General features: G+C 42.8%; 1 protein-coding gene across 1 annotated transcript; it reads right to left on the bottom strand.

Annotated features, from left to right (window-relative positions):
* Positions 1 to 486: 486 nt before the first annotated feature.
* On the bottom strand, positions 487 to 17915 carry mcat (malonyl CoA:ACP acyltransferase (mitochondrial)). The gene is made up of 7 exons (XM_080754584.1): positions 17668 to 17915; positions 16492 to 16747; positions 13794 to 13958; positions 12273 to 12360; positions 10046 to 10263; positions 5133 to 5270; positions 487 to 1643 (listed from the first exon to the last, which is right to left on the bottom strand). The coding sequence occupies exons 1-7, from the start codon at positions 17739 to 17741 to the stop codon at positions 1362 to 1364; spliced, it is 1221 nt and encodes a 406-aa protein (XP_080610710.1). The 5' UTR covers positions 17742 to 17915; the 3' UTR covers positions 487 to 1361.
* Between the last annotated feature and the right edge of the window lie 3978 nt (positions 17916 to 21893).

Genomic DNA, 21893 nt, shown 5'->3' with positions numbered 1-21893 from the left:
CGGCCAAATACATATAATTCTAGAGAACCACTGACGTAGAAATGTGTGTTTTTCAAAAAACCTTATGGAAGGATTCAGAAGACACTTATAGAATCGGGTCAAAATTCAAATTCTCACTATTTTTCAAAAATAGCAGATCTACAAGCTCGCAGCATGGCACTCGGTGCCGTGAGCTTGTAGATCTGCTATTTTATAATAGTTAAAGGGGAAGACCACCCATTTTCAATATTGAACTATGTCATTAATATACCTTAGAGGAGTTGTGTGGAAATAGAAAAGAAATGTCCCCCCCTTCTGTGTTGCCTAGAACTGGAGGATTGATTTTGGGGGTTTGTATTGTAAAGTACAACGGTGTGATGTCATCAAGTTGTACTTTACAATACAAACCGCAAAATCAATCCTCCAGTTCTAGGCAACACAGAAGGGGGGGAAATTTTTTTTCTATTTCCACACAACTCCTCTAAGGTATATTAAAACTCGCTCCCTGCCAATTAAATGTGGGCTTTTTGGCTCATATTGCCATAAATCTCCATAGACTTCCATGTAATTTATAGTGCACAGATCATGCACGCCCATGCACAGATCATGCACCATGTTTGTGCAGGCTGTTCACAGCTTTCAAACAAAAAAATCAGATTTGAAATTATGTTTTACATGTTATGTAAGCAAAGATGGCTGCCCTGTATGAAAGATGGGGTTGTATGGGGGGTGGAACATACAAAATCGCGATTGAAATCATGTTTACTAGATTTAATGGGGTCCAAAAAAAAAAAATCAAAAATCATTTTTTTTTTCTAAGTAAAAGTCGATTTAAGTCGTTTGGCAGGGAAGTCCATAGTGAGATAGTTGATCTGAAAGTCGTTTGGCACTGAACTAGTTAATGACACAGTTCACTATTGAAAATGGGTGGTCTTCCCCTTTAAAGCATAAAATAATAATACGCAATAATGCGTATCCTGTCTAAATGTCTTTCAGTCGGTTGTTTGCTCGCTCTGTCAGAGTCCTTCAGTGATCCTGGCTCTGTGAAGCCCGTATCAGAGTGTACGGTGGAGAGCTATCCACCGGTGGAGAGCTTTCCACCTCAAGTCAGAAAATAAGTGTAGGACATCATAGTCACTCACGGTGGAGTCCTGTACACCGTGACTGACTGGTCTAGATCGACCAATCAGTGAACGGGGTGTAGAGCCTGTCTGTCTGATAGTAAAAACAGAGAGATGTGTTGGGACTCACGGTGTAAAGCTCTCCACCGCGAGGAATGACGTAACGTTGTAGTTTTATGACTCAAAAAGACTCGAAAAGACTACACCGCGGTGTAAAGCCTTCCACCGCCCAGGCGACTATGATGTCGGCTTGAGAGTCCTTCAGTGATCCTCCTCGTGGTCGACGGTCACGTCCACGTGCCTGTAGGACTTGTAGGCCTTCAGGTTGCACCTCTGCAGCGTGGCACCGAGCTGCTTCCCGGGGCCCAGCTCGTAGGTACGAGGGAACGCCTCGCCTTGGCTCCGCTCGTAGATCTGGTGCAGCGTCTGCTCCCACTTCACCGGCGACACCAGCTGCTTGGCCAGCTGCTTGCGGACGTGGGCCTCGTGCATGTAGCGCTTGCCGTCCACGTTGGAGTACACGTTGATCTCCGGGCGACGCACCTGAGCGGATTGGTGTTGGAGAGAGAGAGAGAGAGAGAAAATTTGAATTTCACTTGAATCATATGAATGTTAACTCATACTCTGCGATTCCCGTTGAAACCGGAGATTTCCCGCTGTACCGCGGTGCCATGCCCGTCGATTCCCAGAAGTTTAATTAGCTTTAATCATTGAAAGGATTAAAGTATTATCGCTGATTTTCGCTGTTTCTGGCTCTTTAGGCCCGCCTCCTAACTGTATCCGGTCGTATTTCCGGTCTGGACCGGATCTAGCTTTCCGTATCCGGTCTGAGCCTGGGCCATAGTCCCGCCTCCATTAAACCAATGGAGAAGAGGAAGAGGAAGCTACTCGGCGATGGAAAGCTTGTTTTTCAATCCGATTTTTGCGTTTGGAAACTTTGATCCAGTCTCTACACGCCTGGATTATGATCCCCGCACATATCGTGCGTTTTGTGCGCGAACGTGTCCACGTGTTACCATAGCGCACAGCTGGCTTTTTTCAATGTTTTTTCATGTAAACACTGGCTGATAAGCAGAGATACAGCGCGGCAACGGATATGTCTATTTCAATGGGGGTTTTTTTATTCGAAAGCTTGTCACCGAGTCTACACGTCTACTAGATGAGTCGTGCACAGATTGTGCACGATGCGTGCGCGTGCCCACGCTAAAAGGTAAGGACAATTTGGCAGCTGCTTACTACAGCTATGTTTAAAATGGCAGCAAAATTGTTAATAACAGTATTTCACCAACAGTGGTGTTTTGTTGTAGTTCTAGACTAGAGAACCTAACAAAAGGTAAACACATCTTCAAAAATACTATTTTCACTCAAAAACTATCACATCTCAGGAACCATACTGTAACTTTGTTCCCTACTTCACGTGATTTCTAAGTGACCAAAAAAAATCTTCACCAATGTGTTTGTAAAGGTGTCTAGTAACACATCTCACAAAGACTGAAATTCAGTTTCCCTAGGAACATCTTTGACAGCTAGGGTAATTCTGGGTCTCATTCACTCACTATACACTATACTATAGGGGAAAAGATCACTCCCAAAGAATATGCTTTAAGTGAGATGTGAGGGGTCTAACTAGGTGTTTTTAATTATTCTGAATCCATTGCAAGCATTTGTTTTGCACAAAAAAACATTCATTGGGCTACAAACAGCCCATAAAATGATGGTTTAGTGATGAGTCATCACTTTTCACAGTGGTATGGGGGTCCATATCTAGCCCAATGAATGTTTTTGGTGCAAAACAAAACTAACCCTAACCCTAATGGATTCAGAATAATTAAAAATACCTAGTTAGACCCCTCACATCCCACTTAAAGCATATTTTTGGGAGTGATATTTCCCCCTATAGTATAGTGTATAGTGAGTGAATGAGACCCAGAATTACCCTAGCTGTCAAAGATTTTCCTGTGGAAAGTGAATTTCAGTCTTTGTGAGATGTGTTACTAAACACCTTTACAAACACATTGGTGAAGAATTCTTTGGGTAAGGAATTTATTCCAGGATTTGACACTATTTCTAAAGATATCCCCCGATTACAGTGGAACAAAGAAGGCAGCTCGCAATCACTTTCTGGTCGCTGCAAACTCTTTCTTTTTTATTAACAAGCAGCAAAAATAGACGTTTCGACCTGTTATGGTCTTCTTCAGTATTCCTAGTATTGCTGCGTTGGCAGTTTTAGCTCGGCACCGAAGATGAGGATGTGCGTTATTCTTTCTTTGAAGGTCCCACAGTGGTGTCATTCATATATTTACTGTACTGTAATTAGTCAAGCTTCAGTTAGACCTGTCACAATTATTACATAATCCTATAATTGCAATTATTATTTGACATAATTACAATTATTTTGTTATAATCATCATACTCGTTTTCATGTTGTAAAATGTTCTTATTGTATATTTTCAAACATTTTCAGAAGTAGTGGAAATAGCACTATCAATATTCTTTTATAAGTCAAATATGTCAGTAATGTATTTGCATATTTAGGTTATGTGTCATATCTGCCATGTGCAACTTCAAAGCCTAAAAGCCAAACAGAAATGTAATTGTCACTGACAAAAACACAATTAAATCGTTAATCAATTGTTTGAGTCACAATGTCGTCATATAAAATTGCATAATGGTGACAGCCCTCGCTTCAGTTGGAGGGTTTACTGCAGGGTTCCCCAATAGGCGGGCCGCGGGGGGGGGGGGGGGGGGGGGGGCTACCGGGGGGGGCTACCGTCTGGCCCCCACCCACCCCAGTAATAATGGTGGTATAAGAGCAGCAACAACACTAGTATATCGTCATTGTAGGGTGGAAAACCTGTATCTCAAAATGTGTCCGTTCTTTCGCAAAGTAAAGCTCTGCTTCATCAAACAAGGCCGTCGCACAAAAGTATTGAAAACAGCAGATCTACAAGCACACAACGCCTCGCGGTGCGAGGCGTTGTGTGCTTGTAGATGGGCTGTTTTCACTAGTTTAAATCATTTTTAAAATGATGAATGCAAAACAAACGGTTTTAGACATACAAGATTTTCACCCGACAACGACGATATCTGAACTGTCGCTGGAGTAGCGGGAACGCCACCGTCGCCCCCTGCAATGTTGTGGCCCTCGGCTTGGTACCCTAGGCATGATTCAATGTTGTGGCCCTCGGCTTGGTACCCTAGACATGATTCAATGTTGTGGCCCTCGGCTTGGTACCCTAGACATGATTCAATGTTGTGGCCCTCGGCTTGGTACCCTAGACATGATTCAATGTTGTGGCCCTCGGCTTGGTACCCTAGACATAATTCAATGTTGTGGCCCTCGGCTTGGTACCCTAGACATGATTCAATGTTGTGGCCCTCGGCTTGGTACCCTAGACATGATTCAATGTTGTGGCCCTCGGCTTGGTACCCTAGACATGATTCAATGTTGTGTCCCTCGGCTTAGTACCCTAGACATGATTCAATGTTGTGGCCCTCGGCTTAGTACCCTAGACATGATTCAATGTTGTGGCCCTCGGCTTGGTACCCTAGACATGATTCAATGTTGTGGCCCTCGGCTTGGTACCCTAGACATAATTCAATGTTGTGGCCCTCGGCTTGGTACCCTAGACATGATTCAATGTTGTGGCCCTCGGCTTAGTACCCTAGACATAATTCAATGTTGTGGCCCTCGGCTTGGTACCCTAGACATAATTCAATGTTGTGGCCCTCGGCTTGGTACCCTAGACATAATTCAATGTTGTGGCCCTCGGCTTGGTACCCTAGACATGATTCAATGTTGTGGCCCTCGGCTTGGTACCCTAGACATGATTCAATGTTGTGGCCCTCGGCTTGGTACCCTAGACATGATTCAATGTTGTGGCCCTCGGCTTGGTACCCTAGACATGATTCAATGTTGTGGCCCTCGGCTTACTGGATTTACTGGGTTTACTGACCTCTACCTGTCGTACTGACCTCTACCTGTCGTACTGACCTCTACCTGTCGTACTGACCTCTACCTGTCGTACTGACCTCTACCTGTCGGAGGACCTCTTGGAGGGGTTTGATGGCTGGCGACATCAGCTCGGTGTGGAAGGCTCCGCTCACCTCCAGAGGCTTCGTTCGCACGAAATGGAGCTGCTGAGAGTTCTGTTGGAGGAAGTCCAGAGCCTGGAGAGAGAAGAACATTACTGAACCATTTAGTTCTGCTGGAGGAAGTCTAGAGAGAAGAACATTACTGAACCATTTAGTTCTGATGGAGGAAGTCTAGAGAGAAGAACATTACTGAACCATTTAGTTCTGATGGAGGAAGTCTAGAGAGAAGAACATTACTGAACCATTTAGTTCTGATGGAGGAAGTCTAGAGAGAAGAACATTACTGAACCATTTAGTTCTGATGGAGGAAGTCTAGAGAGAAGAACATTACTAAACCATTTAGTTCTGATGGAGGAAGTCTAGAGAGAAGAACATTACTGAACCATTTAGTTCTGATGGAGGAAGTCTAGAGAGAAGAACATTACTGAACCATTTAGTTCTGTTGGAGGAAGTCTAGAGAGAAGAACATTACTGAACCATTTAGTTCTGATGGAGGAAGTCTAGAGAGAAGAACATTACTGAACCATTTAGTTCTGATGGAGGAAGTCTAGAGAGAAGAACATTACTGAACCATTTAGTTCTGATGGAGGAAGTCTAGAGAGAAGAACATTACTGAACCATTTAGTTCTGTTGGAGGAAGTCTAGAGAGAAGAACATTACTGAACCATTTAGTTCTGATGGAGGAAGTCTAGAGAGAAGAACATTACTGAACCATTTAGTTCTGATGGAGGAAGTCTAGAGAGAAGAACATTACTGAACCATTTAGTTCTGTTGGAGGAAGTCTAGAGAGAAGAACATTACTAAACCATTTAGTTCTGATGGAGGAAGTCTAGAGAGAAGAACATTACTGAACCATTTAGTTCTGCTGGAGGAAGTCTAGAGAGAAGAACATTACTGAACCATTTAGTTCTGATGGAGGAAGTCTAGAGAGAAGAACATTACTGAACCATTTAGTTCTGATGGAGGAAGTCTAGAGAGAAGAACATTACTGAACCATTTAGTTCTGATGGAGGAAGTCTAGAGAGAAGAACATTACTGAACCATTTAGTTCTGATGGAGGAAGTCTAGAGAGAAGAACATTACTGAACCATTTAGTTCTGATGGAGGAAGTCTAGAGAGAAGAACATTACTGAACCATTTAGTTCTGATGGAGGAAGTCTAGAGAGAAGAACATTACTGAACCATTTAGTTCTGATGGAGGAAGTCTAGAGAGAAGAACATTACTGAACCATTTAGTTCTGTTGGAGGAAGTCTAGAGAGAAGAACATTACTGAACCATTTAGTTCTGATGGAGGAAGTCTAGAGAGAAGAACATTACTGAACCATTTAGTTCTGATGGAGGAAGTCTAGAGAGAAGAACATTACTGAACCATTTAGTTCTGTTGGAGGAAGTCTAGAGAGAAGAACATTACTGAACCATTTAGTTCTGATGGAGGAAGTCTAGAGAGAAGAACATTACTGAACCATTTAGTTCTGATGGAGGAAGTCTAGAGAGAAGAACATTATTGAACCATTTAGTTCTGATGGAGGAAGTCTAGAGAGAAGAACATTACTGAACCATTTAGTTCTGATGGAGGAAGTCTAGAGAGAAGAACATTACTGAACCATTTAGTTCTGTTGGAGGAAGTCTAGAGAGAAGAACATTACTAAACCATTTAGTTCTGATGGAGGAAGTCTAGAGAGAAGAACATTACTGAACCATTTAGTTCTGCTGGAGGAAGTCTAGAGAGAAGAACATTACTGAACCATTTAGTTCTGATGGAGGAAGTCTAGAGAGAAGAACATTACTGAACCATTTAGTTCTGATGGAGGAAGTCTAGAGAGAAGAACATTACTGAACCATTTAGTTCTGATGGAGGAAGTCTAGAGAGAAGAACATTACTGAACCATTTAGTTCTGCTCAGTGTTACCAGATGGGAAATGTTGAATTATCGTACCGGAGGCTCAGAATTATCGTATTTGACATGAAACTATCGTACACGGCCAAAAAAGAGAAATCACTCGCGTAAAAACGTAATTTCACCAAAAAATGCGTCTTTAGTGTAAGAAACGACCTCGTTTTAGACTCCTGCGTGACAAAAACGCATCAGATTTGCTGTGTGGAGGCAGGCAACTTCTTGGAGCTTACACAAATAAAAGCCTGAAACTGGTCTGGAAAGATGCAACCAGTGTTTTTAATGCCTCCAAGTACAGATCTAGGGTCAGATTGACTGATTTCCTGGCTTATTTTGAGAAGCCAAACCAGATCCCAGATCAGCAGCCAGGGAAAATAGTGAATTCACGCTCTTTTTGATGATATGCCGAATTCAGCCGAAATTATCGTACATTTGGGCATTTTTGGAATTATTGATCGTACATCGTACAGAGGGTCAAATTATCGTACAAATACGATAATTATCGTACGTCTGGCAACACTGGTTCTGCTGGAGGAAGTCTAGAGAGAAGAACATTACTGAACCATTTAGTTCTGATGGAGGAAGTCTAGAGAGAAGAACATTACTGAACCATTTAGTTCTGATGGAGGAAGTCTAGAGAGAAGAACATTACTGAACCATTTAGTTCTGATGGAGGAAGTCTAGAGAGAAGAACATTACTGAACCATTTAGTTCTGATGGAGGAAGTCTAGAGAGAAGAACATTACTGAACCATTTAGTTCTGATGGAGGAAGTCTAGAGAGAAGAACATTACTGAACCATTTAGTTCTGATGGAGGAAGTCTAGAGAGAAGAACATTACTGAACCATTTAGTTCTGATGGAGGAAGTCTAGAGAGAAGAACATTACTGAACCATTTAGTTCTGATGGAGGAAGTCTAGAGAGAAGAACATTACTGAACCATTTAGTTCTGTTGGAGGAAGTCTAGAGAGAAGAACATTACTGAACCATTTAGTTCTGATGGAGGAAGTCTAGAGAGAAGAACATTACTGAACCATTTAGTTCTGATGGAGGAAGTCTAGAGAGAAGAACATTACTGAACCATTTAGTTCTGATGGAGGAAGTCTAGAGAGAAGAACATTACTGAACCATTTAGTTCTGATGGAGGAAGTCTAGAGAGAAGAACATTACTGAACCATTTAGTTCTGATGGAGGAAGTCTAGAGAGAAATGGTAAATGGTAAATGGTGCATTTATATAGCGCTTTTAATCCAAAGCGCTTTACATAGATTGTGCATTACATTCACCCATTCACACACACATTCATACACCGGTGGCGGAGGAAGCCATGGAACCCGATCCATTGCCAATTGATCGGTAACATCTCTAAAATAAATATGTTGCTAAATAAATACTGTACATCGCTGGTTCCCAACCACTGTGTGTTTAAAGCCCTACTCCAAGGGTCTTCAACAGGGGGTCCGGGACCCCTAGGGGGTCCTCAGAGTTACTACAGGGGGTCCTCCAAATCTTTGTGTGATAGAAGCCTTTTCTCTCCTTTTTTTTTATATTAACCACTTGAAACCTAGTGCCATATTGTGAGAACTGTAGCCAAAAATAGCAGATCTACAAGGTCACAACACCTTGCAGCGTGAGGCGTTGTGAGCTTGTAGATCGGCTATTTTCGGGAAAGAGGTTTGGTGTAGAGGAGAAAAAGAGCAGACCAAGTACAGAGTAAAAGGTCAAGTTTATTAAGTATTGACGGTTCAAGTGGTTAAATATCTGAAAACACAAATTGACATGAATCCAAAATACACTGACGATTGTGCTGTCAAACAATGAAACTATATGGAATCTATGAACAGGTTGTGGGGGGTCCCTGCTTCATCTCTCTCTCAACTAAGGGGTCCCTGCTTCATCTCTCTCTCAACTAAGGGGTCCCTGCTTCATCTCTCTCTCTCAGCTAAGGGGTCCCTGCTTCATCTCTCTCTCAGCTAAGGGATCCCTGCTTCGTCTCTCTCTCTCAACTAAGGGGTCCCTGCTTCATCTCTCTCTCTCTCAACTAAGGGGTCCCTGCTTCATCTCTCTCTCAACTAAGGGGTCCCTGCTTCATCTCTCTCTCTCAACTAAGGGGTCCCTGCTTCATCTCTCTCTCTCTCAACTAAGGGGTCCCTGCTTCATCTCTCTCTCAACTAAGGGGTCCCTGCTTCATCTCTCTCTCAACTAAGGGGTCCCTGCTTCATCTCTCTCTCTCAACTAAGGGGTCCCTGCTTCATCTCTCTCTCAACTAAATGGTCCCTGCTTCATCTCTCTCTCTCAACTAAGGGGTCCCTGCTTCATCTCTCTCTCAACTAAGGGGTCCCTGCTTCATCTCTCTCTCAACTAAGGGGTCCCTGCTTCATCTCTCTCTCTCTCTCAGCTAAGGGGTCCCTGCTTCATCTCTCTCTCAACTAAGGGGTCCCTGCTTCATCTCTCTCTCAACTAAGGGTTCCCTGCTTCATCTCTCTCTCAACTAAGGGGTCCCTGCTTCATCTCTCTCTCAACTAAGGGGTCCCTGCTTCATCTCTCTCTCAACTAAGGGGTCCCTGCTTCATCTCTCTCTCAACTAATGGGTCCCTGCTTCATCTCTCTCTCAACTAAGGGGTCCCTGCTTCATCTCTCTCTCTCAACTAAGGGGTCCCTGCTTCATCTCTCTCTCAACTAAGGGGTCCCTGCTTCATCTCTCTCTCAACTAAGGGGTCCCTGCTTCATCTCTCTCTCAACTAAGGGGTCCCTGCTTCATCTCTCTCTCAACTAATGGGTCCCTGCTTCATCTCTCTCTCAACTAAGGGGTCCCTGCTTCATCTCTCTCTCTCAACTAAGGGGTCCCTGCTTCAACTCTCTCTCTCTCTCTCAACTAAGGGGTCCCTGCTTCATCTCTCTCTCAACTAAGGGGTCCTTGGCCTGAAAACGTTGAAGACCCCTGCCCTGCTCCGTACCTCTTTGTGTCCAGCGATGACCCTGCCGTCGGGGAAGAGGAAGCTGGCCACGCTGCAGACGGGCTGCTGGATGTCCAGGCTCCTGCAGTGCTCTCTGGCCTGCAGGCATGCGTGGTTGTACTGGGCCTGCGGTCGACCCAGCACTGACAGCATGCCGCTGGGGAGGAGCTCTGACGCTGCATGCATGGCCTCAGCTCGCACCTTCACTGCATACAGAGCTGTGGGACATGAGTAGATGATTATAGGACTGTCACACATACAGAGCTGAGGATGAGTAGATGATTATAGGACTGTCACACATACAGAGCTGAGGATGAGTAGATGATTATAGAGCTGTCACACATACAGAGCAGAGGATGAGTAGATGATTATAGGACTGTCACACATACAGAGCTGTGGGACACGGGTGGATGAGTAGAGTGCTGCTCAAGGGGTGTCACCATACATTTAGGCCTAGAATTATTGAATGCTTTAACCAGTGAAAAATAGCAGACATACAAGCTCGCAGCGCGGCACAGCCTATAGATCTGCTATTTTTGAAAAAGTCGTGAACATGTGTGCAAATCTTTTAACCCATTCAGGCCGGGAACACATTTTGCTGTTTGGGAGGGGCTTACAGTACATGTACAGTATGTAGCAACATATTTGTTTTGTAGGCTAATTTCTGATTTAGCCCTATTCTATAGGTTAGGCCTAAATGGGTATGTATTTTTAAAGCTAATGTTTGTAACTCAAATGTTGCTTCTGGGGGTGGTCCCTGGAACTAATTATTTTGAGATGGGGGTCCGTGGCCAAATACATATCAGTTTGGGGGTCCTTCACATGAAAAGGTTTGAGAACCACTGACACAGTAGTCTCTCAAGAACAGACTAACTGAGCTCCAGTTAAGTGAAAAGGACCTTTTCTTTGACGATGGCTGGCCAGATTGCTGACATAGAAACACAGGTTTTTCAAAAAAAATCTTATAGAATTACACTTATATCTTTCTAATTTTCACGATTTTTCAAAAATAGCAGATCTACAAGCTCACATCGCGGCACTCGGTGCCGCGCTGTGAGCTTGTATATCTGCTATTTTTCAATAGTTAAAGCATAAAATAATGATACACAATAATGTGTACCCATTCTATTAACAGCGATACGATACGCATCACGATATATGGCTGACAATACGATACATGGACGATATTGGTTCATTCATGGCGATACGATACGATTTGATTCAATGATTTAAAATCGATATAGTAACTATTTGGCAAAAAATGTAAACTGTGTGAAACGTGTCAATAGTGTTTTTTAAGGGAAAATGTATTATTATGGATATAAATAAACACAAATTCTTTAGCAAATACATGGACATTATATTTCAACACATATGGACAAACCCGCACCTTGACATGAACACAGGAATTAGTCATTTATCGATAGACCAAGAGTAGCTACTGTATATGGAATGGAAACGTAATTAGACCTCTTTTACATTTTTCTTCTTAAAATTGCTAAATTCAAGGAACAAGTATTTAGTATCCATGCAATCGATTATTTGCATTGAAAAACTATTCGATACAGATTATTTGCATTGTATAACAATATGATAATATACAAAGCGAAACTGTATGATATTTTGCTGTTTGCATATCGATATAGTAGATTGTTGCAAATCAAAATAGATTTTTTAATTCAGTTTCTATATCGTTACACCCTAATGGTTGAGCCTCAATCATTTCTGAGCTCTGACTGGAGGACTAGAATATTTCGAACAAATCCCTTGCAGCCACCTTTAATGATGCTAACATAGGATAGAATGTGTTTCTAGTGTTAGTAGTAGTTTTAATGATGCTAACATAGGATAGGATGTGTTTCTAGTGTTAGTAGTAGTTTTAATGATGCTAACATAGGATAGGATGTGTTTCTAGTGTTAGTAGTAGTTTTAATGATGCTAACATAGGATAGAATGTGTTTCTAGTGTTAGTAGTAGTTTTAATGATGCTAACATAGGATAGGATGTGTTTCTAGTGTTAGTAGTAGTTTTAATGATGCTAACATAGGATAGGATGTGTTTCTAGTGTTAGTAGTAGTTTTAATGATGCTAACATAGGATAGGATGTGTTTCTAGTGTTAGTAGTAGTTTTAATGATGCTAACATAGGATAGGATGTGTTCCTAGTGTTAGTAGTAGTTTTAATGATGCTAACATAGGATAGGATGTGTTTCTAGAGTTAGCAGTACCTTCTGTAAAGTCCATTGCGCCAGAGAAGACCAGAGCAGCAAACTCTCCAACACTGAATCCTGCAGCAGCAACACAAGACTCAATGGCCTGCAGGTACAAGTACACAACACAACACATGATTAGGTGACAGTAATGACAGTGAATATAGTCCTTTGCTTTAAAATGTTAAAAGCTGGTTTGCATAGAGATTACATTGAACTACAAAGCTGATTAATAGCTTGGCTTTTTCGGTGTGAACGAGGCATAGAGTAACAAAGCCATGACGTGACTCGCTCATCCCCCGGTTCCACTATGTAATTTCTCTATGGAGAATAACATTGAGTCATCTTAAAATCCTCTCATATAAGCATTGCGGTCTGAAAGTAAACAAACGGTCTCCGCGATATTGTCAGAAAGATGGCTCTGTATGGTTTATGATAGTCACTCATATTTGATACAGTCTGTTCCTAGGGGAAATGCAACTAAACGACGACAGTAACATTAGCGTTTTCTCACCATCAGTTGATTCTTCATATCCAGAGTCAAACCGCTGAGATCATTAATTGTTTATGTTTGGAACACAGTTCTTATATGACACGATCGAGCCAGGGATCGAACCCCAACCTCCCAGTCTCAGGACGGACACTCTAACCACAAGGCCACTGAGCTGGTCATCGTTACCTGGGGGTTCTCATGGTTGAGTCTCTCCACCTTGGAGGTGAGGTGAGGAACACGTTACCTGGGGGTTTTCATGGTTGAGTCTCTCCACCACAGAGTGAGGTGAGGAACACGTTACCTGGGGGTTTTCATGGTTGAGTCTCTCCACCACAGAGTGAGGTGAGGAACACGTTACCTGGGGGTTTTCATGGTTGAGTCTCTCCACCTTGGAGGTGAGGTGAGGAACACGTTACCTGGGGGTTTTCATGGTTGAGTCTCTCCACCACAGAGTGAGGTGAGGAACACGTTACCTGGGGGTTTTCATGGTTGAGTCTCTCCACCTTGGAGGTGAGGTGAGGAACACGTTACCTGGGGGTTTTCATGGTTGAGTCTCTCCACCACGGTGAGGTGAGGAACACGTTACCTGGGGGTTTTCATGGTTGAGTCTCTCCACCACAGAGTGAGGTGAGGAACACGTTACCTGGGGGTTTTCATGGTTGAGTCTCTCCACCTTGGAGGTGAGGTGAGGAACACGTTAACTGGGGGTTTTCATGGTTGAGTCTCTCCACCGCCGCCAGCGAGGTGAGGAACACGTTACCTGGGGGTTTTCATGGTTGAGTCTCTCCACCGCAGGGTGAGGTGAGGAACACGTTACCTGGGGGTTTTCATGGTTGAGTCTCTCCACCATGGTGAGGTGAGGAACACGTTACCTGGGGGTTTTCATGGTTGAGTCTCTCCACCTCAGAGTGAGGTGAGGAACACGTTACCTGGGGGTTTTCATGGTTGAGTCTCTCCACCTCAGAGTGAGGTGAGGAACACGTTACCTGGGGGTTTTCATGGTTGAGTCTCTCCACCTCAGAGTGAGGTGAGGAGGAACACGTTACCTGGGGGTTTTCATGGTTCAGTCTCTCCACCGCCGCCAGGGAGGTGAGGAACACGGCAGGCTGGCAGTGGACCGTCTTCATCAGGTCCTCCTGGGGTCCGTGGAGACACAGGGACAGCAGGTCGTAGCCCAGGATCTTCTCCGCTGCAGAGAACATCTCTCTGACCTGCAGGGAAGGATGGGACCATAACCACCATTATTAACATCTCTCTGTAGGATGGATGGGACCATAACCACCATTATTAACATCTCTCTGTAGGATGGATGGGACCATAACCACCATTATTAACATCTGACCTGTAAGGATGGATGAGACCATAACCACCATTATTAACATCTGACCTGTAGGATGGATGGGACCATAACCACCATTATTAACATCTGACCTGTAGGATGGATGGGACCATAACCACCATTATTAACATCTGACCTGTAAGGATGGATGAGACCATAACCACCATTATTAACATCTGACCTGTAAGGATGGATGAGACCATAACCACCATTATTAACATCTGACCTGTAGGATGGATGAGACCATAACCACCATTATTAACATCTGACCTGTAGGATGGATGAGACCATAACCACCATTATTAACATATGACCTGTAGGATGGATGGGACCATAACCACCATTATCGTCTATCGTGATAAAAACACACATTTAATTTATGGTGATAATATCATGAATTGCAATTTCTTTTATGATATCTTCATATCGTCCAATCCCCACTTACCTTCCTTTTTAAATAAACTTTATTTATAATTATGCAGGGTTTTAGAAGCATTTTGTTTTGCATCAGAGTCAAGGTAGTCACAACAAATATATAGAAGAGCAAATACAAAGATACTGTATGTGGAAGAGCATTACTTGCTTTTTTTTCCCCTTTCCCTTTTTTGGCATTTACATCAAAGGCAAAGCCAACTTTTAAATACAAACATATAGAAATATAGAAAATAGAAGAACAATCCCTTTTTTTTTTTTTATGTCAATAGGTGCCATGGGCTGGCTCGCCTGGCTGAGTATTTTTTGAGCGGTGGTAAACCGCTCCTAAGAGTGGCTGTGCGTGTGTCTGCTCTGTAGCCACTTTTCCTCAGCGCTTTGCCATAGCAATGCGTTTTCCTCAGCGCTTTGCCATAGCAATGCGTTTTCCTCAGCGCTTTGCCATAGCAATGTGTTTTCCTCAGCGTTTTGCCATAGCAATGTGTTTTCCTCAGCGCTTTGCCATAGCAATGCGTTTTCCTCAGCGCTTTGCCATAGCAATGTGTTTTCCTCAGCGCTTTGCCATAGCAATGTGTTTTCCTCAGCGTTTTGCCATAGCAATATGTGTGTGCGTAGCCATATTACATCATATTACATCACCAATTATCTGTAGCCACTATCTGTAGCCACTTTTCCTCAGCGTTTTGCCATAGCAATGTGTTTTCCTCAGCGTTTTGCCATAGCAATGTGTGTGTGTGTGTGTGTGTGTGTGTGTGTGTGTGTGTGTGTGTGTGTAGCCTGTATTACATCACCAATTACCAATTGAAGACGTTATGCAAGCACGACCACCGCTCACTTCACATTGGGTGTGATTTTGTCAGTTCAGTTCTTATCTGTTTGAACACACCTTCTCATAGCGCAGCATTCCTCTCCCCATGAACTGACCTTCTCATAGCGCAGCATTCCTCTCCCCATGAACTGACCTTCTCATAGCGCAGCATTCCTCTCCCCATGAACTGACCTTCCCATAGCGCAGCATTCCTCTCCCCATGAACTGACCTTCTCATAGCGCAGCATTCCTCTCCCCATGAACTGACCTTCTCATAGCGCAGCATTCCTCTCCCCATGAACTGACCTTCTCATAGCGCAGCATTCCTCTCCCCATGAACTGACCTTCTCATAGCGCAGCATTCCTCTCCCCATGAACTGACCTTCTCATAGCGCAGCATTCCTCTCCCCATGAACTGACCTTCTCATAGCGCAGCATTCCTCTCCCCATGAACTGACCTTCCCATAGCGCAGCATTCCTCTCCCCATGAACTGACCTTCTCATAGCGCAGCATTCCTCTCCCCATGCCTATGAACTGACCTTCTCATAGCGCAGCATTCCTCTCCCCATGCCTATGAACTGACCTTCTCATAGCGCAGCATTCCTCTCCCCATGAACTGACCTTCCCATAGCGCAGCATTCCTCTCCCCATGAACTGACCTTCTCATAGCGCAGCATTCCTCTCCCCATGCCTATGAACTGACCTTCTCATAGCGCAGCATTCCTCTCCCCATGCCTATGAACTGACCTTCTCATAGCGCAGCATCCCTCTCCCCATGCCTATGAACTGACCTTCTCATAGCGCAGCATCCCTCTCCCCATGCCTATGAACTGACCTTCTCATAGCGCAGCATTCCTCTCCCCATGCCTATGAACTGACCTTCTCATAGCGCAGCATTCCTCTCCCCATGCCCATGAACTGACCTTCTCATAGCGCAGCATTCCTCTCCCCATGCCCACGAACTGACCTTCCCATAGCGCAGCATTCCTCTCCTCATGAACTGACCTTCCCCCCCCCCCCCCCCCCAATTTTTTTTTTTCCTTTTTTTTGAAAAAAAAACTTTTTTTTTGTGAAAAAAAAAAAGTGTTTTAGTAAAGAAGCGGGCGTGGACTCTAGATGTGAGCGGCCCGAAGGGCCGCGAACCTCTAGTGCTCATGAACTGACCTTCCCATAGCGCAGCATCCCTCTTCCCATGCCCACGAACTGGCTGCCCTGCCCGGGGAAAAGGAACACAGATCGCTGGCCGGGGGGTTTCCTGGTCCTCCTCTGCCCCTCCTCCCCCCCCGGCTCGGGAGCCGCGGCTTCGGGCAGGCGTTGTGTTGGAGTCCCGCTGGCTTCGGGCAGGCGTTGTGTTGGAGTCCCGCTGGCTTCGGGCAGGCGTTGTGTTGGAGTCCCGCTGGTCTCATCATCCTGGCTGGACCTGGAAGGAACCGTGGTGGAAAGTCTAACTAGTACTGTAAAATGTTGAGGTATTTGTACTTTACTTGAGTAATCAGTATTTTCCAATTTCCAATACTTTTACTTCTACTCCACTACACGTGAGAGACAAATACTCTACTTTTTTTACTCCACTACATTTATTTGACAACTTCAGTTACTAATTAGTTACTTTGTAGATTTGGATTATTATTACAAAACATTCATTATTAACCACTTCAGCCCTGTAATGCATTTTGGCCATTTGAAAATACTGCCCTAGAAAGGCAGAGTGCACTCAGTGCAGTAACTACGTTTTCAGACACACCGATTTATTTGTGTCGCCCAAAGGTCAAATTAGCCTTCATGATATTGGGGGATGTACAGTTAGCTCAAGAACAGATATACAATCAGTTTAATATCACTTGTATGCCTTCATCTCATTTGGCTGATCAGCTGTAACACTTTTAAACCCACGTTTTAGTGAAATTCTAGTACGTACTTACTGCTCTCTCCGCCTTTGTAGGGCAGAATAGCAAATCTACAAGCTCACAAATGTTGCTTAGTTGTAAATCCGATTTTTTATACAATGTAAAAACTTTAAATTCTGCATAATGAGTACTTTCCCCTTTTGGTAAGTACATTCATTTTGATACCTATACTTTTGTAGCTTTTACTCAAATACATTTAGAATTCAGGACGTTTACCTGTAACAGAGTATTTCTGTGTTGCAGTATTGATTACTAAAGATATTTGTCCAGGTTTCCACCACTGACCTCGAAGCTCGAACAGTGGTTCTAAAAGTGGATTCCAGGGACCCTGTGGGTTCCTTTATGGGGGTCTAAATTGACCCATACCAGTCTGTAACTCTGACAGGGTACACATGGAACCAAAATGAAAAGTAAAGGTTTGAGAAACACTGACCTGGAAGAAGACAGCCTCCTACACAGTGACACAGCGACCAGCTGTCCTCTACAACTACAAGCTATTCTCAACATGTTGTATTATCTAGACACGTATATGATATGTGTGCACACTCCACGTGGGTTCATGTCTGAAGGAGGAAAGTTATTTGTTTAGTATTGTAAGAAGTGTTCAGTGAATGAATGTTATTTGTTTAGTATTTTAGTGTTCAGTGAATGAACGCTGCCTGCTTCATCTCTCTGCATGATGATCGCTGCTGCCTATGTGAAGTGAGCTGCATTAGCGTTAGCTGCAATGAGACTTCCGGTGCCGATCTCTTCAGAATAAGAGTATCCCTGAGGCAATTGAAAAATGTTCAAAAACGAGTAATTGTCCCATGATATGCACATTCAAAATATAGATTACGCAATACGCATTTAAACGAACACACACAATGCTAATTATGTTTCTGGGTAAAAAAAAGTTTTATTAAAAACATTATAAATGGATAAATGCAGTTCACTGGAGTGCATAGCCTTTACAAATTGGGCACTGGACAGTAGGCGGCTCTTTGCATCGGCACTTTGGAGACACGCACGCGTTCGGGGAGACCTCCTCTATCACACCACACTCTCCGCTAAGCAGGAGAGGTGTAAAATCAATTTCTGTTGGCTTTCCAGTGCAGCTACTCGCTCAAAAAAGTGACATTTTCAGACATTTTCAAACTCTAGTTGGCGCTGGAGAGCAGACGGCTCGCTGCGTCGCAACTTTGAACACACGCACGCGTTCGGGGAGACCTCCTCTACCACGCCACACTCTCCGCTAAGCGGGAGAGGTGTAAAATATATTTCTGTTGGCTTTTCAGTGCTTCAGAGCTTGTAGATCTGCTATTTTCAAAAGATATTTATTTAAACATTTGAAAACTTGAAATGGGAATTCTGCACAATGAGTAGTCCTACTTTTACTTTTGATACTTTAAGTACATTTTAATGCCAATACTTTTGTACTTTTACTCAAGTATATTTTGAATTCTGTGACTTTTACTTGCAACAGAGTATTTTTATATAGCACTTTTATGGTGAGTTGTACAGGTATATTTTCATTAATTACATTAATACAGTAGCCTACCATACTTTGCATCTGTCCTGTCAAAATAAACAGATAAACCCCTGCTCTAGCCTATGATAGCTCTTTTATGGGATTACAGTAGAACGAATTGAATTGGAATGGAATTAATTTTGTTAAGTGGCCTTTAATAGCTCGCATTCCACGAATTTCAATCTGAAAGAACCTGGAAAATGTGTTAGGACAATTAGAAGTACACTAGTATAGAGACATACATCATATAGCCTACTCATCTTTTAAATACATTTGTGTCTTTTAAATATACATTATTTACCGCACCTTTATTTTGAAGGCTGGAGCCTGGCTTATTTCTGCTACCGCCCAGACCGGAAACGTTCTTTCTGCTCATTTCACGGACCTATCGCTGCTCAAGGGTGGCGCCCATAGAGTATATAAAAGGGGTGGCGCCATGTTTCTTTTTCTTCTATTTGTTTTGCTTCCTCCTTTGTCCAGCTTATTGGCGAATTACCGCCACCTTCTGCATCGGAAGTTGGGAGACTTGAGTTCAATAATGTTTTTTTTATCGAATTCCTATGGGAGAGAGTTTGATTGATTGATTGATTGATTGATTGATTGATTGATTGATTGATTGAAGACGTTATTGTCAGTTTGCATAGGAAAAGGTACAGTTTCATTAATGACGGTACAGTTCACTGGTACAAGGTCTACTAAAAGGTACAGTTTCATGACGGTACGGTTCACTGGTACAAGGTCTACTAAAAGGAGATCCATGAAAAGACTAAGCTTATTTCCACAGGAAACCATTAAAGTATCTCATATAACATTGAATGACAGACGAATAGAACACAATACTATGCAGTAGATATGTAAAGAAAAAAAATGATAGAACAAAAAAAGAAAACAGTAAGTCTAAACAAACAGTAAACCATAGATCTTCTTATATATATCTATGGTCACCAGCACTTTCGCCTATAACATATTCGCCTACACGCATTTGGTCCTTTCGCCTGGCATTTTTGCCTTGGAGGAGAGTCTTTTCACCTACCTGTCTGAGCCATTTCGCCTACCCTCAATTCTGCTGTCAGACTGTCCATGTTTGCAAATTATCTCTTTGTCATTTAAATATTATAGTGACTGTGACAGTGGTGTCAAGTGAATCTAACAGTTTACTTGACATTTATTATTTACATCACATTTTATTCCTACAAAATGGCAAAATAGTTTTTTATGCCTGTTGACAGGCAAGGTTGATTCTATAGGCTATTTAGGTTTAGCATATCTTATATAGACCTATAGGCTAATAGCCTACATATATATTTTGTATAGCCTAATGTTAAAACAATAATAGACCTACAATACTGTTCATTTTACAATACTGTTCAATACTGCACCAAAGAATGTATAGGCCTAGTATCGGGACATGGATTAATTAATTATTTGGGTGCACCTGATTCCAATAGCTCTGTATTTATGTGATTACTATGGAGTGCATAGGATAGCCCTGTGTAGGTTTGACATGTAACACCACTGTCACAGTCACTATAATATTTAAATGACAAAGAGATAATATGAAAACATGGACAGTCTGACAGCAGAATTGAGGGTAGGCGAAATGGCTCAGACAGGTAGGTGAAAAGACTCTCCTCCACGGCAAAAGTGCCCCGCGAAAAGACCTGGCGAAAATGTTATAGGCGATTATGCCTGACACCATATCTATGAGCATAACAGTGTCCCCCTGGCATAGTCTGGAGGAGTCGTGTTTTGAAAGATAGGCAAAGAGTAGTAGAGTAGCCTATACTGCAGGCATCTGTGCTTGGCTGTGTGTGCTTGTGACATCTGACTGCATGTCATGATACTGATGATACTGTAGGTCAGCCGTGTCCATATATGGAGTTCTACATTAGATATTAGATATTGTAACTATTTTTGCATGACATCGCTGTGCAATGAAGAATAAAATAGATAGGGCTCAAGTGGTTTATCAATATTTCGTGGAAAAAAATAGTTTAACACACAGAGAAATAATAATTGCTTTATAACATAATTGATATTTGCAGCCAGCGGCCCTATAGTTTTCTGAACTGTACACATCTCTCTCATCAGTGAGTAGGCTAATCATTTGACAGGACCTTTACTAAATCATAATTCACTGTTTACACTTATAGCCCACTATTAATGACAAGGGACTTTGCACAGTGTGTGACCAGGGACGTGCTGGGCCCCTGATTCAGCCCGGGAAAAAGAGTTGTAGAGGCCCTCATTGCGCGCTATCTCTCTCTAGCGCTGCTGCTGCTACTCAAAGATTTGCCATTTCAGATCATGACAAGTGACAAGCCAGTGGGCCAATTACATGAGTTATATTTCGGCATTGTCGGGTGGAAACCTTGTATGTCCAAAACCATTTTAAAAATGATTTAAACTAGTGAAAACAGCCGATCTACAAGCTTGTAGATCTGCTGTTTTCATTACTTTTGTGCGACAGCCTTGTATGATGAAGCAGGGCTTTGCTTTGCGAAAAAATTTAAAAATGTAAAAATTTGAAACTTGGAGATACGAGATTTTCTGCCCGACAGTGACGATTTACAGCCCCCAAAATGTAACGAAGGCCGACATTTTTTTTAACATTTTTTCCTAATGGCCGGCCTGGACCGGCCAGGAATGAACCGGCCGCTCGGGAGTTGTCCCGCTTTTCCCAATGGCCAGGCCAGCACGTCCCTGTGTGTGACTTGTCTTGACGACAAGAGGTGAAGTCATTTTACAACCTTGGCAGGAATTCAAAGGTTGAAGTTTTTATGTTGACAGCTTAGAGGGCTGGAGTTACTCAGTTTGAAGGTAAGTTGCTTTGAAGGTAAGTTGTACTGAAATGTATAGGCTAATCACTGGCCAGAGAAAAAGAGTAAAAGTATACATTTTCAAATAATTATAGCTGCATTCTGCTTGTTACTTTCATATGTTTACTTGTCTGTTGTCTTTTAATTCAATGTAGACTGCCCTCATTCCATTTGTTTCATTCTCTCAGAGGGACAATTTTGTTTAGCGGTATTTATTGGACAAACACTTATAACTAATTATATATTTTATACATTTCAACAATACATTCTGAATATTAATCAGGCAGAGCATAGTTAAGTAATCCAGTATGAGTAGTTTTTGTTCTTCTC

This window comes from Nannobrachium achirus (assembly GCF_963921795.1).
Source record: "Nannobrachium achirus genome assembly, chromosome: 23".
Taxonomy (NCBI): Eukaryota; Metazoa; Chordata; class Actinopteri; order Myctophiformes; family Myctophidae; genus Nannobrachium; species Nannobrachium achirus.
The sequence above is the reverse complement of the archived record's forward strand: the minus strand, read 5'-3'. Positions and strand labels throughout refer to the sequence as shown.

Bases quoted from the DNA above. Each gene is read 5' to 3' on its own strand.
- mcat (XM_080754584.1), bottom strand. From the start codon at position 17,741: ATGTTGAGAATAGCTTGTAGTTGTAGAGGACAGCTGGTCGCTGTGTCA. The intron at 16,748-17,667 runs GTCAGTGTTTCT...GGTTCCTTCCAG, and splicing joins AGGAGGCTGTCTTCTTCCAG to GTCCAGCCAGGATGATGAGA. The intron at 5,271-10,045 runs GTACGGAGCAGG...TTCTCTCTCCAG, and splicing joins TCATCGCTGGACACAAAGAG to GCTCTGGACTTCCTCCAACA.